The 13,756-nt window shown below is 37.4% G+C and overlaps 1 protein-coding gene across 1 annotated transcript in view; it reads left to right on the top strand.

Moving 5' to 3' along the window:
• The window catches only part of DDX10 (DEAD-box helicase 10), a 169,760-nt gene that overhangs the window by 109,772 nt on the left and 46,232 nt on the right, over nt 1-13,756 (top strand). The window contains exon 16 of the mRNA XM_027712757.2: nt 13,291-13,347. Coding sequence (XP_027568558.1) covers nt 13,291-13,347 — 57 coding nt within the window. The remainder of the gene's footprint in view (nt 1-13,290; nt 13,348-13,756) is intronic.

Raw genomic sequence — 13,756 nt, 5'->3', positions numbered from 1 at the left:
CTTCTTTTAAAATCCTCTGTGCTACACCATGAGCCAAAATACGTCATGGCATAGAACAAACTCTGTTGTCTGACTTGTCCTTTCTGCACTAATGTTAATTATTTCATTCCCATCTTTCTTTAAATTTTCTTCCTGCAAGCAGATGTCAAATGGACAAAGATCTACAGCATTATGTTCTAACAGCAGGTGTGACAACTCTCTGTTACTTGGTTTTCCACCTCGGTTGCTGAATTCTCCTACAACTCTTCTTCCTAGCTTTTTGAAAAAGCCATGGCTAAATTTTTCCTCTCTGCTTTTCCTTCAGATTTGTTCAAGGTCTTTGTTTAACATTTTCATCAATTTAACTTTCTTCTGTTCCTTCACTTCCATCAGGTTTCAAATGTGTCTTAATTAATATTTCTTCCTCTTATTCCTTTTCTTCCTACTGCAGCTGATGTTGGTGTAGTTTCCTGGTGTGTATATTTGGCAGTTGTTTTCTTTTTTCTTTAAATCGATTTTTGAAACATGCTAAATTTATTAAAGTTATTACATAAATAGATTAGGAGACCATTAGAGAGAAATGTGTTTTTGTTCTGTGTAAACCAAATGTAGAAGTCTGGTACATGGTTAGGTACATCAGGAATTGAAAAGTCCCCTGAAGCTGGAAGTGTGCGCTAATACCTGAAGTCTCTACCTTGGCTTTAAAGTACTGTCTTAGCTATAAAAGTAGATGTTATTTCGTCCAGCTTCTTTATGTCTTGCACATGGGTTCAGGTTGCAATTTAGATTGTGATTGGATGTAGAAAAAGCAGTGTTTTTATAAAGCTTGTAATTTTACAGGTAATTTTCAATTGAGAATCCCTCTCTTATGGTTTCTTCCGTATAATCTTGAAGATTAGAAGTCTCTGGGGGAAAAAAGGGAACTTCTTAAAATTGAAACTTGCACAAAATAGCTTTTTTGTTTTGGTGAACGTGGCCTGTAAGCTCAATGTGAACTTTCGTTGTGAAATGGTTTCTGATAAAGAACAAAACTATTCAGAAAGTATGCACAGGCCATTGCTTTTAAATCCATTTGTGAATGTCATTTAAATGATCACAGTTTTCCGTATGATCAGAAGAATGTTTTGATGCATTCATGAGATGCTTGGATGAGCTGTGTGTTGCAGTGCCTTAGGGCTTGTGGCAACTTGCAAAGAATCTACACTATAATTAGGTTTCCTTCATGAGTGTCACGTTTTGTTACCCTCTCCTTCCTCTGCAAATGTGGAAAAATTGAAAATCAGATGGATAAAAATAAATAAAAATCTGAGGTATAATTGTGGTGTAATTAATGCTCATTGAATTTTTGGAAACAAAGTACATTTTGGTAGTTGAGCACAAGTGACACCGATCAATATGGTGTGAAAAGAAGTCTGCATTAATGGCTATTTAATGACAGCCCAGTGAGAGGTACAGATTTAAGATCCTTTGAAATGTGAAAAATGTTATAAACAACAATAAAGGGAGAAGTGTTTTTGCACTCCATTTTTTGAGTTTTCAACTGAAAATGCACTGTTGTTAAGAGGAAAAAAGTGGCAGAGAGGGATTCATCTCACTTCTTAATAACGTCTTTCTCTATACTAACTCAAGTTCAGACACATGCCCATTGGTGCTGAAGGAAAAATGAATAGGAGCCTTATTTCTTACCTCTCTTTCCCACAAGATATGCTGTGAATGTTGGATAGTCAGTATGATAAGATGACTAGAAGTGGTTTTGTTTAAATTTTATTTTATTTGGGTGGTATTAGTAGCAAACAAGCTGAGACTGTCTTCATGGGCCTGATACTGCAAGATGCAGTAGTTCTGTAACTTCCTGGGAGACATTAAACAAGTGTGTTTATAGAGGTATGACTCAGACTTTAGATGATAGGAGGGGCCATTCAGAATATCCTGCACTGTAAGTGTTGTACCAGAAGTCTGTATTTTAAATGTAATGTATACTTTGCATTTTTGAGACTCCTTGCAGAATCTTGCAGTGATATTGATGTTGGGGGGTGGAACCTGGAGATATTTCGTGGCCCCTTGTGTAATGGTCCTAATTTGTACTGCCTGAAGTTTGCAATTATGTGCTCTCGTAGTTTTGCTTGTGCTGTTCTTAATTCAGTAGAAAATAAAGAACTATTTTAGAAACTCTGTTGAAACAGAATACTTCTGTTTGGGTTGTCTCCTGTGCCCTGACCGCATTTGTTAGCGGCAGAGTGGATGGTTTTAATGAGGAGGATACACTGTGAGGCTTCACCCTTTGTGTTTTGCTCTCCCAAATATTATTACTTAACTGTTTCCAAGGCCAAAAGAGGAAATTCTTGATACCGGACTTTATGTAAAGACTATTATAAAATAAGTAATTTTCAGTTTCAGGAAGAGTGTGCTTACCCCATTGAATTTATTCAATAACTTTCTGATTAAAATTCATTCTTGAAAATGGAAGATTGCAGACTGGTAAGGGAAACCAAAGCCCTTCACTTTCAACTCAGGAGATTTCTTCCACAGGCCTGTTTAATGAAGCGTGCTGCTGTTCCAGGCTGCAAGACTGAGTCTGGCAAGGCTGTGTGTATATTGCATGGATGGGACTCACAATACACATGTGGATACCCACAGAGTCAAGAGAGGCAGAAAAGAGAAACACAGGCAGCACTCACATAAACATGAACAGTGCAGGCAGCACAAGCTTAGTTCTTCTTGTTGGCTGATCAGGGCTCATGTTTACTGGCAAAACTATCAAGATCCTCACTCCTTTGATAACCGCACTCACTAATTCCTTAAATAGTGGAGTGGGCCCTAAATATGTCTAATTTCATGCTCACGTCACAGGGCCCTTACGCAGTTGCTGACCTTGACCTTGGGTTTTTCCATGTGCTGCTCTTTCTGCATGGTCTCCTAGTGCCTTTCAAATATTCCATTTTAAGTTTGCATTTTTCCATGAGGCTGATAAACACAGATAACCTGATTTCTCTTTTTCTTATCAATTACAAAGTTCTGTGTGGACCTTCTCAAGGTTGTGCTTATGTGGTTCCTTTAGTGTTCATCTGTCAGTGACTTATGACTTCTCATCTCTTGTTACTGTCTCCCTTACTGCTCATTAGGATTGGGGATTTTGTATTCATTTTATTACTTTTTTTCCTTCTTGTTTTTATCTCGCTCTTAACAGGATATCATTACAAACCACATTTTTACATTCGAAGTATCCCTACCACCCTGGCAGAATTAAACATGGAGTTCAAAAGAAGCATTTTCTGATTATTTTTACATCAGTATATAGGGGGTAGAGTAGGAGAGAGATTATAACTTTATTATATATTAGTTCACATACAGTTCTTTAGAATCTGGAAAAGATCCTCCAGGAAAGAATGATGAAGTTACAATACTAGGGATGACATAACAGCCTCAGTACAAAGTTTAGAGCTGATATTTAAAAAGCATGAATATCCGGGAACATTAAGGAAAAGAAGAGGTACTATACAGGTATACAAGATATCAGGCATTCTTGAAGAGGGTACTTGGAGAACTCTGGTTACCTCATCATGACATAAGAGCTGTATGAATTCAGTCGTTTCAAGGAAAGGTGCACTTGATGTAGGAATTTGAAAAAAGAGGCATAAGTTTACTTATCAAGGAAGACTTCCTTTGCAACCTGCAGTTGGCCAAAGGTTATAGTCAAACTTTACTTTTAAAAGCAGTAATGCTGGTAATTTTAACTAGCAGGAGAAGAACACTGTGACCGAATCAGTAAAGATGTCAGCTGATATTTATAGTGGATTATTTTTCCTTTATGTATCTTGTGCCACACTGCACTCCTTGGGGTTTACTTCCTGGTGTAATGCTGTAGCCTTTATCTCTGTCTAACCTCTGGCTCCTGCCACAATCCTCACCCTATGCCTTGACTGAGCAACCCTGTGGTTGGCTGAACCATGGCCCAGATGGGAAAGCTCTCGGAGAAGAGCAGCCTGTGACTTAAGCCTTCCTGGCAGCCCACTTGAGCTCTAGGCTCTGCCTCACTCCCAATCCTGCTTTTGCAAGTGATTTCTGTTGATGACAGGGTAGTTATGATTTAAACATTTTTGGTTTATAGTTTTATAAAATCATACCAAAAGTACTTGTAGTGTGTTTTAATAAATCATTGAATACCATATACCATGTACAAGAAACAGAAAAGACCCCAGGGGTTTTCTTTATTTTATGAAATCATTACTTGTGATTTAAAAAAAAACAAACAAAACCAAAGTAATAAAAAGAAAAATAAATACTTTATAATACAAACCATTCAGTATGCTGGAAGATAAATGCTCCAATGCAAAACAGTGTTTGTAGTTTGAAATCAATCATTAGATTAATTCTGAACAGAGATTGCATCATATTTCAAAGGAAATAATCTGAAGAGGGAAAAAATCCAGTGCTGTGTTATGCTCTTTATTAAGTAAAGCACTTGAATAGTCCTGCACTTTGAGGTGGAATTTGTGAGATTTCAGGGTAATTGTACAGTTGGCTTAATGTGGTGCTATGTGAGGACAATAAAATTCTCTCACATAAAGAGCGTACCAGTGTTGGAGCAAAATATAAAGGGAAGGAGGTTGCTGCTGAGAGGAGCATTTAGCTGAACGACAAAGAAAAGTACAGATGGTGAGATGCGTAAAATAAATCAAGAGAGTATTAGTTACTTTGTTAGAAAGCCTATCTGAGCCCTTTCATAGCTTTTGTGTGCAGGCAATGCTGTTGTTATGCTCCACATGCAGAGCTATTAAGATATGGGCATGGACACTGAAAAGTGCATTGACAGGCGTTCCATTCCAGCCTTAGGAGCAACATCCATCTGATCTCGCTGTGCTGCTCGTGGAGGCAAGGTTTTGCTTGTTGTTTGCTGTCTTTAACTCAACAGCTGGATGAGCTACACTTACAGTTTGAAGTGCCCTTGAATGTTTGCTAAGAGTTTTGAAGTGAAATCAGAGTTCTTGGCCTGATCTTGTTGATGTGAAAAATAAGAAAATGAGATAACTCTTGAGTACGTTGTTTGTGTACAGCCTAATCAGATGAACACCAGGAAAATGCAGCTGTGGGTGGAGACTGAAGTAGTGCAGACTTAACCTTAAAGTAAGCCTTTACCAGCCTTAGTGCTGTAATGGAGCTTCCATACCAGGCTGATTGTCCTGGCAGAGGATGTAATGGAACAACTGTCCAAAATGCTGACCTCTACGTGTCAGGGCTCTTAGAGACAATCTTGGTTTGCTTGCTGAGGACGTGGGTACTGCTGGGTACCTGTATCTGCATGAGCAGGCACAGAGGTAGGTGCAGGGTTTGGCTGCCTGCTTTCAGACCTGTAGTATGAGAGCTGCATGTTCCCTTACTGGTGGCTGCATAAAGACAGATCAGGACCTGTGTAGATAATGAATTTTCCACTGTTAAATGGTATCATCCCTTCGAAACCAAAACGCACTCTAACAGATCCTCGTCCTTCCTGTCCTGGGGGCCCCAGATCTGGACACAACACTTCAGGTGGGAGTCTCGTAAGGGCAGAGTAGTGGGTCAGAATCCCCTCCCTCGACCTGCTGGGCACGCTGCTTTTGATGCAGCCCAGGATACAATTGGCTTTCTAGGCCACGAGCACACACTGCTGCCTCATGTACAGCCTCTCGTCCACATATATATGTTAAAATCAAATGGACTACTTATCAACTTTTCAAAAATAATTCTATCCTTAAAGCACAGTAAGTGTGTTCACATCTAAATGAGAAAGGAATAATTACCAGTTTTGTCCACTTGTTTCCTGTTTTGGTTTTGTTTTAACTATGTCCTTTTAAGGGTCAGTTGCTGCTAGCTTCTGTTTTCCTCATTTAAATGAGAATTACTTTTTTTTCCAGCTGCCTTTAAGACTTTTTCCAGTGCTTGTTAAATGTTCAAGATTGTCCCTGTGCTGTTTTTCACATTCTTTTGATGACACACTCTTCCTCTGTTGTCTTAAATAGGTCAATACTAGACCCTCGTGTTTCAGTTTCTCTGCCTATTAAGTAAACATCAACTCTACAGATTAGGTTTACATTGTTATGTTTATATAGTTTGTTGCTTGGAGAGATTATTTTCTATATTTCTAAAACCAAATGTTAAGAGATTTAAAAAAAAAACACACGACAAAACAAACACAACATAATCAAAAAGCTTTGCCTTTTTTTCCTGAAGGTATTAAGATTTGTTTATTTAGTAGTAACTAATTTTGTACTTACTTTCTAGATTTTTTAAAAATAATATTCAAAGAAATGTTAATAAGTTGATTCAATTTTATCTTTTGGTTGGGAATGTTGGTAAATTTTGGTGGTTGGAGCAGTGCTTGCATGTAGGTGACTTGGTAAGCTCTGTAACAAGAGAAACATTAAACTCCATAGCAATATAAATGTAGTAATAGTCATGAGCATGTAAACAGCACAAACTTGGTGTGAAATCTGAGAGGAGACAAAAGTGGGAAACCACAGTAATATCTATTAGGTCAATTTTCAAAGCACATTTGTGCTTTAAAATTTGGGTGTAAACCAGCTCTTGGCTACGGCACTGCCAATATACGAGAGCTGGTATGAGCTTTTGAACAGCTCTTTGTGTATTTTCTGCAGCACAACTATGTCTGTGTAAAAGAACAAGAGAGAGTGGAATACCAAGAAATGGTATCAGGTACCGATATCAACCAAGATGTGTTTGCAAGTGACAGCCAGATTTTTCCAGGAAATAGAACAATTTGTTCCAGACCTTAACCACCACTAAAGATCTGTTGTGTGGCAGACCATTACCTCAGCTGTTAAATAGAAAAGGTTGGTAGCTCCAAATTATATCATCAGTATGTAAAGGAACAGTTATTAAAAACCTAGTGTTAAAATGTTTGATCCAAATCTGCAGGAGTTATTGAGTATTTAAATAAAAAGTGTTCAGAAGACTCAGATGAGAATGAAATATGGGAAATACAGGCAATAGATTTGCCACAGGCTTTTTTAATGCTTTTTGGGCTAAATATGCTATAAGATGCATTAGTTGTGTTGAGTGAAACTATTATTTGCCTTTAGGTAAACAAATAGAAGAGGTCAGTGAAATTTTAGTGTGGAAAACCAGGAGCATGTCACCAAGTAAAAAATTTATTTAATGTAAAATCTGGACAGTTATGACCTGTGCACAAATTAATTAAAAGAAAGGGACTTTAATTGTATGAATTGTTTACAAATTAAAAAGCTAAAAGAAAAATTACTGTATGAAACAAAGGTGTTCATAATACATGGAAATAAGCTCTAAATTTTTTACCCTCTGAACAAAGTAAAATGAACTCTTAATCAACTGTAGAAAAAAGAGAGTCAAAGGAAGAGGGTATTTCCTTTGGGAGGAAAGAACTTTCACCTTTCAAAATTGCTGTACTTTATTTTTTATAACTAAAAACTTGGCTTTTAAACTGTCTATTTATGCTTCTTTCACATATTCAGATAGAGCTCAGTACGTGAGCCCTATGAGCTACAGAGAGCTGCCATGCTACTACTCATTATTTTTTTGTCTCAAGTTGAGAACGTGGAATGTAAATGTTAGATTAAGTGTGTTGGAGTCTTTGGAGTCCTAAGGAGAATAAAAGGGGTATGAGTTTTTGCTTTAAAACCCAACAAGTGAAAGGAGGAGGAAATTGAGCGTGAAAAGAAGCCAGTGGCACGCTTCTTAACTTCACAGTTAAGAAGAGCAAGTAGTTTTTCCATATATTAAACATTGCTTTATTCATGGCTTTGACTCCTGTTAGGCAGAGCTAGTTCTGTTGTCAGTTCTAGTGAAGGCAAGGTACAAGGTTTCAATAACTGTAACTCTTTAAAGCCAAATGATTTAGCCACATTACATAATGATTACTAAAAATTTTCATCCCTTTGGTTACTGAGGTTATAACCATCCTTGTTAAGCAGGTGTATAAGGCAGGAGAAAAAAGATCATTTGCAGTAAATTTTAAAAGCTGATCAAGAAGGTCTCTGAGCTGTGTAATACCATTAATGAAAAACTACATGGCAGGAATATAATACTAACCAGTGTGGGTTTGTGGAAATTAGTTATGTAGTGAATTGTGTTTGTTTATGTATTTTTATCAGAGCAGAATCTGACTTGGAAACACAGCTGTGGAATACATTGAAATTTCTACAAGGCTTTTCACTTAAGGGTTTTGATTAATAAATTAACATGGCAAAAATTAAATGGACCAAAACCTCAGTAACTGGAACATCCCACGCTAGTGGCTTCTCGTTAAGTAGATGTTTCTTTTGGGCCCATTGGGAAGTGTATTATTTCAAGATTTTTTTAGTGACGTGAAAGAAAGCTTTCATGTTAAGTTAGGCTCAGACAAACAAAGCTGTGTTGTAAGATAGGCAGAAATGCAAATTTCTAGGAAGAAGAAATTTAGAATAGAATTTTAGGGCTGAGACCTCTTTCCTTAGAGATATAGCCTTGAAAGAGAATTGGGTGATGTGATAGTTGATCAAGTCAACATGAATTATTGCAGTGGGATTTTTCTGACAGGATCGAAGGGGCTGACAGAATTATTGAATATACAAACAGAAGTGACAAGTAGGGTTGGGGGGATGGTGAGATTTTGGATATGTCTGTTCCTGAAATATTTAGGAAAACAGACCTATATGTTGAGAGACATCTGGAGTTGATTTTCTTCCCCTTGTGAGAGAGAAAGGCATGATGAGCATATGTCTACATAAGGACCTAAACTTTGATAGCAGGGGTTCCTTTAAACTGGTTGAGAGACCAGTTAAACAGTTTAGATGTGGTCTAAAAGTCGAAGATAAGTAGGCTCAGACTACTAACAGCAGCACATTTGGAAAGATTATGGTGCACTGTTCTTCAGTGAAATGTTTTAAAATCTAGACATAATGCTCTTCTAAAACAGGATATGACCACTGTAGTAGATTGATTCAGTTATTCAGTCCTATAGCCTGTGTTGTGCTACTCAGGCACATTGATCCTATCACCTCTCCTGTTTCATAAATTCATGAACCTGTGGTTCTATCCAAACTGTTCCTTAAATGACATCTAGATAATATGCATTTAGCCACTGTTCAAAATTTGCATACAGCATGTTGCTGACCTAATATGATAAATGAATGTTCTGGCTACTGCCTTTAAGTTAGTGAGATCACTTGTTTTTTGTCTAAAGGGGCTGGAAGCATTTTCTTAGGAGTTAAGCTACAACAAATTATTGCACTGATTTTTAAACTTATTTCTCATCCTCAGTATTGATAGCCTCTAAAGGATACAACTAGATCTTTCATCTGTGAAGAAGGTGCAAAGGAGAGCTATTCAGTACAAATGCAAAGATTGATGCTTGACTTCACTGCTGTAGATAAAAACTGTTTAATCAGATTGTGTTTTAGAGCTCTAGCTGACAGCCTCATCATCCTGGTTATGAAGTTATGCTATAGCAGTGTGTCAGTCAGTAACATTCATAATTAAGTATCCATATCTTGAAACATAGTCTTTTGTTTTCCTGCCCTAGTAAATTGAAATATATGAAAAATCTATTTCATCTTTAATGCAAGTAATGATTTATAGCTTGATAGAATAGTGATAAAATCTGACACTTAACTGTGTTACACTTAAGATATTCCAAGAAAATCCAGACTTTTCTGTTATTTTTCCCATGTGTGAAAACTAATATTGGACAGTTTATTAATTACATGTAGTTATGCATAGATGAACAGATCCTGTTCATGTGAAATAAATCAATATCAATCATTTGACTGGTTCAACTTTGCCTCATTGATTATTTTTTAAATCTATCTTACCGTATGTTGCCCACATGTGTTCTACACGTTCTCATGTTTCTTCCTGGTAGTAGCAGTATGAGAATGAAGGTCATTGTAGTCAAAATACTCACCTGAGTCTTTGGAGATCTGTTTCTGGCTGTGCTCTAGCAATTCTTTGTAACCTAAAGCAAGGCAGTTAATTTATGGGTTTTATGTAGTCATATAAAAGGGTGTCTTTATTATTTGGGGGTATTACCTTGGCACAGTAGAATATACAGTTGTCCTATGGGTAACAGGAAATAAGATCCTGGCTGGGGAAAAATATTTAAGCATTTGCTCAGCACACTGTGTGTACTTACCTGTATGCTTGAAGCTCTGCATAAATTTAAGAGGTGCTTTAATGGGATTGTTTTCCTGAATTGAAGCCCAAGTTAAAGCCTGATGGCTATTCCTACACTTGTAAGTGAAGTAGCCCAGTAAGAGCAGAACTGCAGAGAAAGATAAGCTGGTGTTAAGAACCAGGTTGCATGCTGTGTGGTGGGTGGTGGGGTTGCACTGTATTAGCTCATATCTGATGCTTTGCACTAAATCACTTTGAGGGAAGTCATTCCTCGGTATTTATGGCATCCTGCACACCACCACTACCCTCAGTACAGGAGGGTGTTAACAAACTGAAGTGAGATTATCTGAGGTCACCGAGAGGATGGTTCTGTGAGGAGAGGCTGGAGGAGCTGGGATTGTTCAGTCTGGAGCAGAGATGGCTTTGGGGTGACCTGACAGCACCCCCCAGTGCCTGTGGAGAGGTCATGAGAATACACAGATGGAGCAGGTCTGTTCACAGCAGTGCAGAGCAAGAGGGCAAGAGGCAATGGCTGTAAGTGAAAATGAGATTCATCATGGATGTAAGGGGAACTTCTTCTGTGTGAGTTCAGTCAGGTTGTGGCACAGGCTGACCAGAGATGATATGCAGGCTCCATCCTTGGGATTTTGATGTTGCTGGATGAGAGACCCTGTGCAGCCTGACCTCACCTCAGAGCTGACCCAGCTGTGAGCAGGAGGCTGGACCAGAGACCCCCTGATGTTCTTCCTAGTCAGAATGATCCTGTGATTCTGTGAATGCCCAGTGTTGTTTGGAGTGTATTAGTGCAAAACAGCAGAAGCAGACCTGATTAGGACATTCTGAAATACACTCCTAACTCCAACTCAGTGCCAACATACAGGCACTCTCTGCAAAATCTGCTTTTCTTTTTCATTGACAAGGAATGAAATCCTCTCTCTCCCTCTTTGGGGGAAAAAAAGAAAGAGAAAAAAAGGTCTTGACAGCATCTCCTGCTGATTGCTTTCCTGTCTTGTTTTTCTCTTGTGCTCCTGATTTCAGTTTCTGCACCTATTAACTTTAGAATCTTTTTATGTCTTTACTATTCTTTAGGGACTAAAGTATATTGTGCTGTCTGACATACTTTCCTGTGTCCTTATGTCAATCTTCTGCTTTCATAGCTGTCTTCTCAGTGCTGTGTTTTATAAATCCCTTGAGCAGGAACTTTGACTACTGCTGTATTTGCTTAAGCATGTAGCTGTGGTTAAGACACGACTTTTCATACACCACAGAATTTTCTATTAAAAATTTTCTGGACTGTCCAAGTCAAAAGCTGCTTTATCCTGCTTTGTAACAGCTGACATGTTAATTTTTAGCTCTGTTCTCCTTCAGTTTTTCAGTGGTTATGGTTTTAGCAGAAAAATGAAAGAACTCCGATAGTAACCCCAAAGAGTGGAGAATGTGCAACTAAAACATTTTAAGTCAAAAACTTAAGTAAAAAATTAGAAAAGCATAAGTAAAAATGATCAGAAATTAATCCAAATTTGACTTGGAAGAGCAGAAATCAAAAAATGGATGACCATCTTATGACCGTGATGCATAGGTCTAATTTGTTTGAGAAACTTCCTGTGGACCAGACAGTACTTGCTCCATATGATGCCCTTGTGGCCTTAAATGTAATTATTATTTTTTATTGCTTTTTCATACTTCAGCAAATCTGAAGTAATAAGATAGCTGTGTTGTATCTGTCTACAGTGGCAGGGTTTTTGTTTTGTTTCATAGCATGCATTGAAGACCCTGCCAGGTAGCTGTGAGTGTATTGAGATGTTTGTACCAGGTAGCTTTGCACACAGCATTGGGGGACTGTTTGTTTTGATTTGGAGAGAAGAGATTGACTTACTTAGAAAGGGACTTTGAAAATAAGCTAACACTTCTGTAGTTTGAGCAACTGGGAGAATAGAAAATGACATGTACCCAATAAATATCTCAAACCCCCCTGAATTTAGACAGCAATTTAGAAAATCTTGGTGGCTTTTCCCAGGTCTGCACTCAGACACTGCTTTTCCAAACAGCTTCATGGGGTACCTACCAATGTGTTTTGGCAGCATCACTGTGATGAAATGACACTAGGACTGCTGAAGCTGTAGCTTTCTCATTACTCCCACAAGTGAGCTGAAATGTGACTGGTCTTCAGCCTTCTCTGTGCTGAGATGTTGCCCCTGGACTGATATTAATGTGTTCTATTATATAGACTTGACTCTAAATGTGCTGATGCTAGGAATGGCCTATATTGCTCAAAGAAACTTAGTTATATTCCAGAAACATTTTTGTCCTAGCATTAGAAAGTTTCAATACCCATGTCATCAGCATCACTAAGACAAAAAAAAAAGAGGGAGCAGGGTGCTTTTCCAGAAGACATGTGCTCTCCCCTGATCTCTGTGCTTTTTTCGTGAAATAAACAATTTAAAGGATGTTCAATTGGAAGGACCTGACATAGTCTAAATTAGAGATAATACTTCAGTTAGTTTAAAGATAAACGAAAGAAGCCACAAGAAATGTAATTTGAATTAAATATCTTAGCCACTTCTGTATGTCACAGATTTGGCAGGCAGCTTTGAATGAGTTTTATCATTGTGTTTAACTCATTTTCCCGTAGCAGAATCTCTTTGGTGGAGGGAACTTTGGTATGGTTTCTGAATCGATGCAATTACTAAGCAAATGCTTTTGTAGAGTGTTTGTTAGTAATGGAGGTGTTTTAGCTTTCACTCCCCAGTTGCTTTAGCCATTCTGAAGTTAGAAATTTTTTTTGTTTTCTTTGTTACGTGGATTTGATTTCATATTATACCACTGAGAAATAAGAGAAGTTGGATCTCTTGGTGCCATTTTAACTACCTTATTTTACAGACAAATACGAACTTTATTAAATTAACTTAGCTGCATTATTCCTTTAAGAGTAACAAGTCTTGGTAAAGATAAAATATGAGTTTGAGTCATTCTTGTTGTTTAATTATTTCCTTTAAAAGCAAGAAGAATGAATAATATCTCAATCAGATCTTTTATTTATTGTTTTTCATCAGTAACATGTAGGTGAATACCAGCAGTTTAACATGTAAACATTAAAAATATCTAGATGGCTCAACTTTAATCTTAAAAGATTAAAAGAAAAACAAATACAGAAGTTTGCTTTAAAACTGTGCACCTTGTTTGTTTTAGGAGAAGAGGCTGAAAGAAAAAGCAGCAAGGAGAGAAGCCAGGAATAAGAACACACAGGTAAGGATTTTTGTTGTTTTGATCAAGCTACTGGTTGTGGGTTTGAAATGATTTTTAAATTATTTGATTCCTTTCTGTAATAAGCAGTGTTGTGATTAATGACTCTTTAAAGTCATTGCTTGTCTTTTTTTACTCCCTTGCTCTGATGTGGTTGTAATAACTTGCTGTGGAGGGATACTAAGAAAGCATGGATGTGTGTGTTTTGTATGGAAACCTTTTGGAATTTTAACCTCTTTATTCTTTGTATCAGGTGAGTTGCATTTTCAGCTGTAGTGTTGATGCCATTATTTTCTCAGAATATTTGGGTCATGTTTATAAATTGCAGACAGTGACATTAAATTTTTTGTGTGTCAAATCTTTCTTAAACCTTTTTCTACCGAACCTTATATTTAAACAGCAAATATTTACA

Source organism: Pipra filicauda, unplaced genomic scaffold (assembly GCF_003945595.2).
Source record: "Pipra filicauda isolate LSUMZ 115617 unplaced genomic scaffold, ASM394559v2 scaffold540_size334518_pilon, whole genome shotgun sequence".
Lineage (NCBI taxonomy): Eukaryota > Metazoa > Chordata > Aves > Passeriformes > Pipridae > Pipra > Pipra filicauda.
Note: the sequence above shows the minus strand (reverse complement) of the source record. Positions and strands in the feature narration are given on the sequence as shown.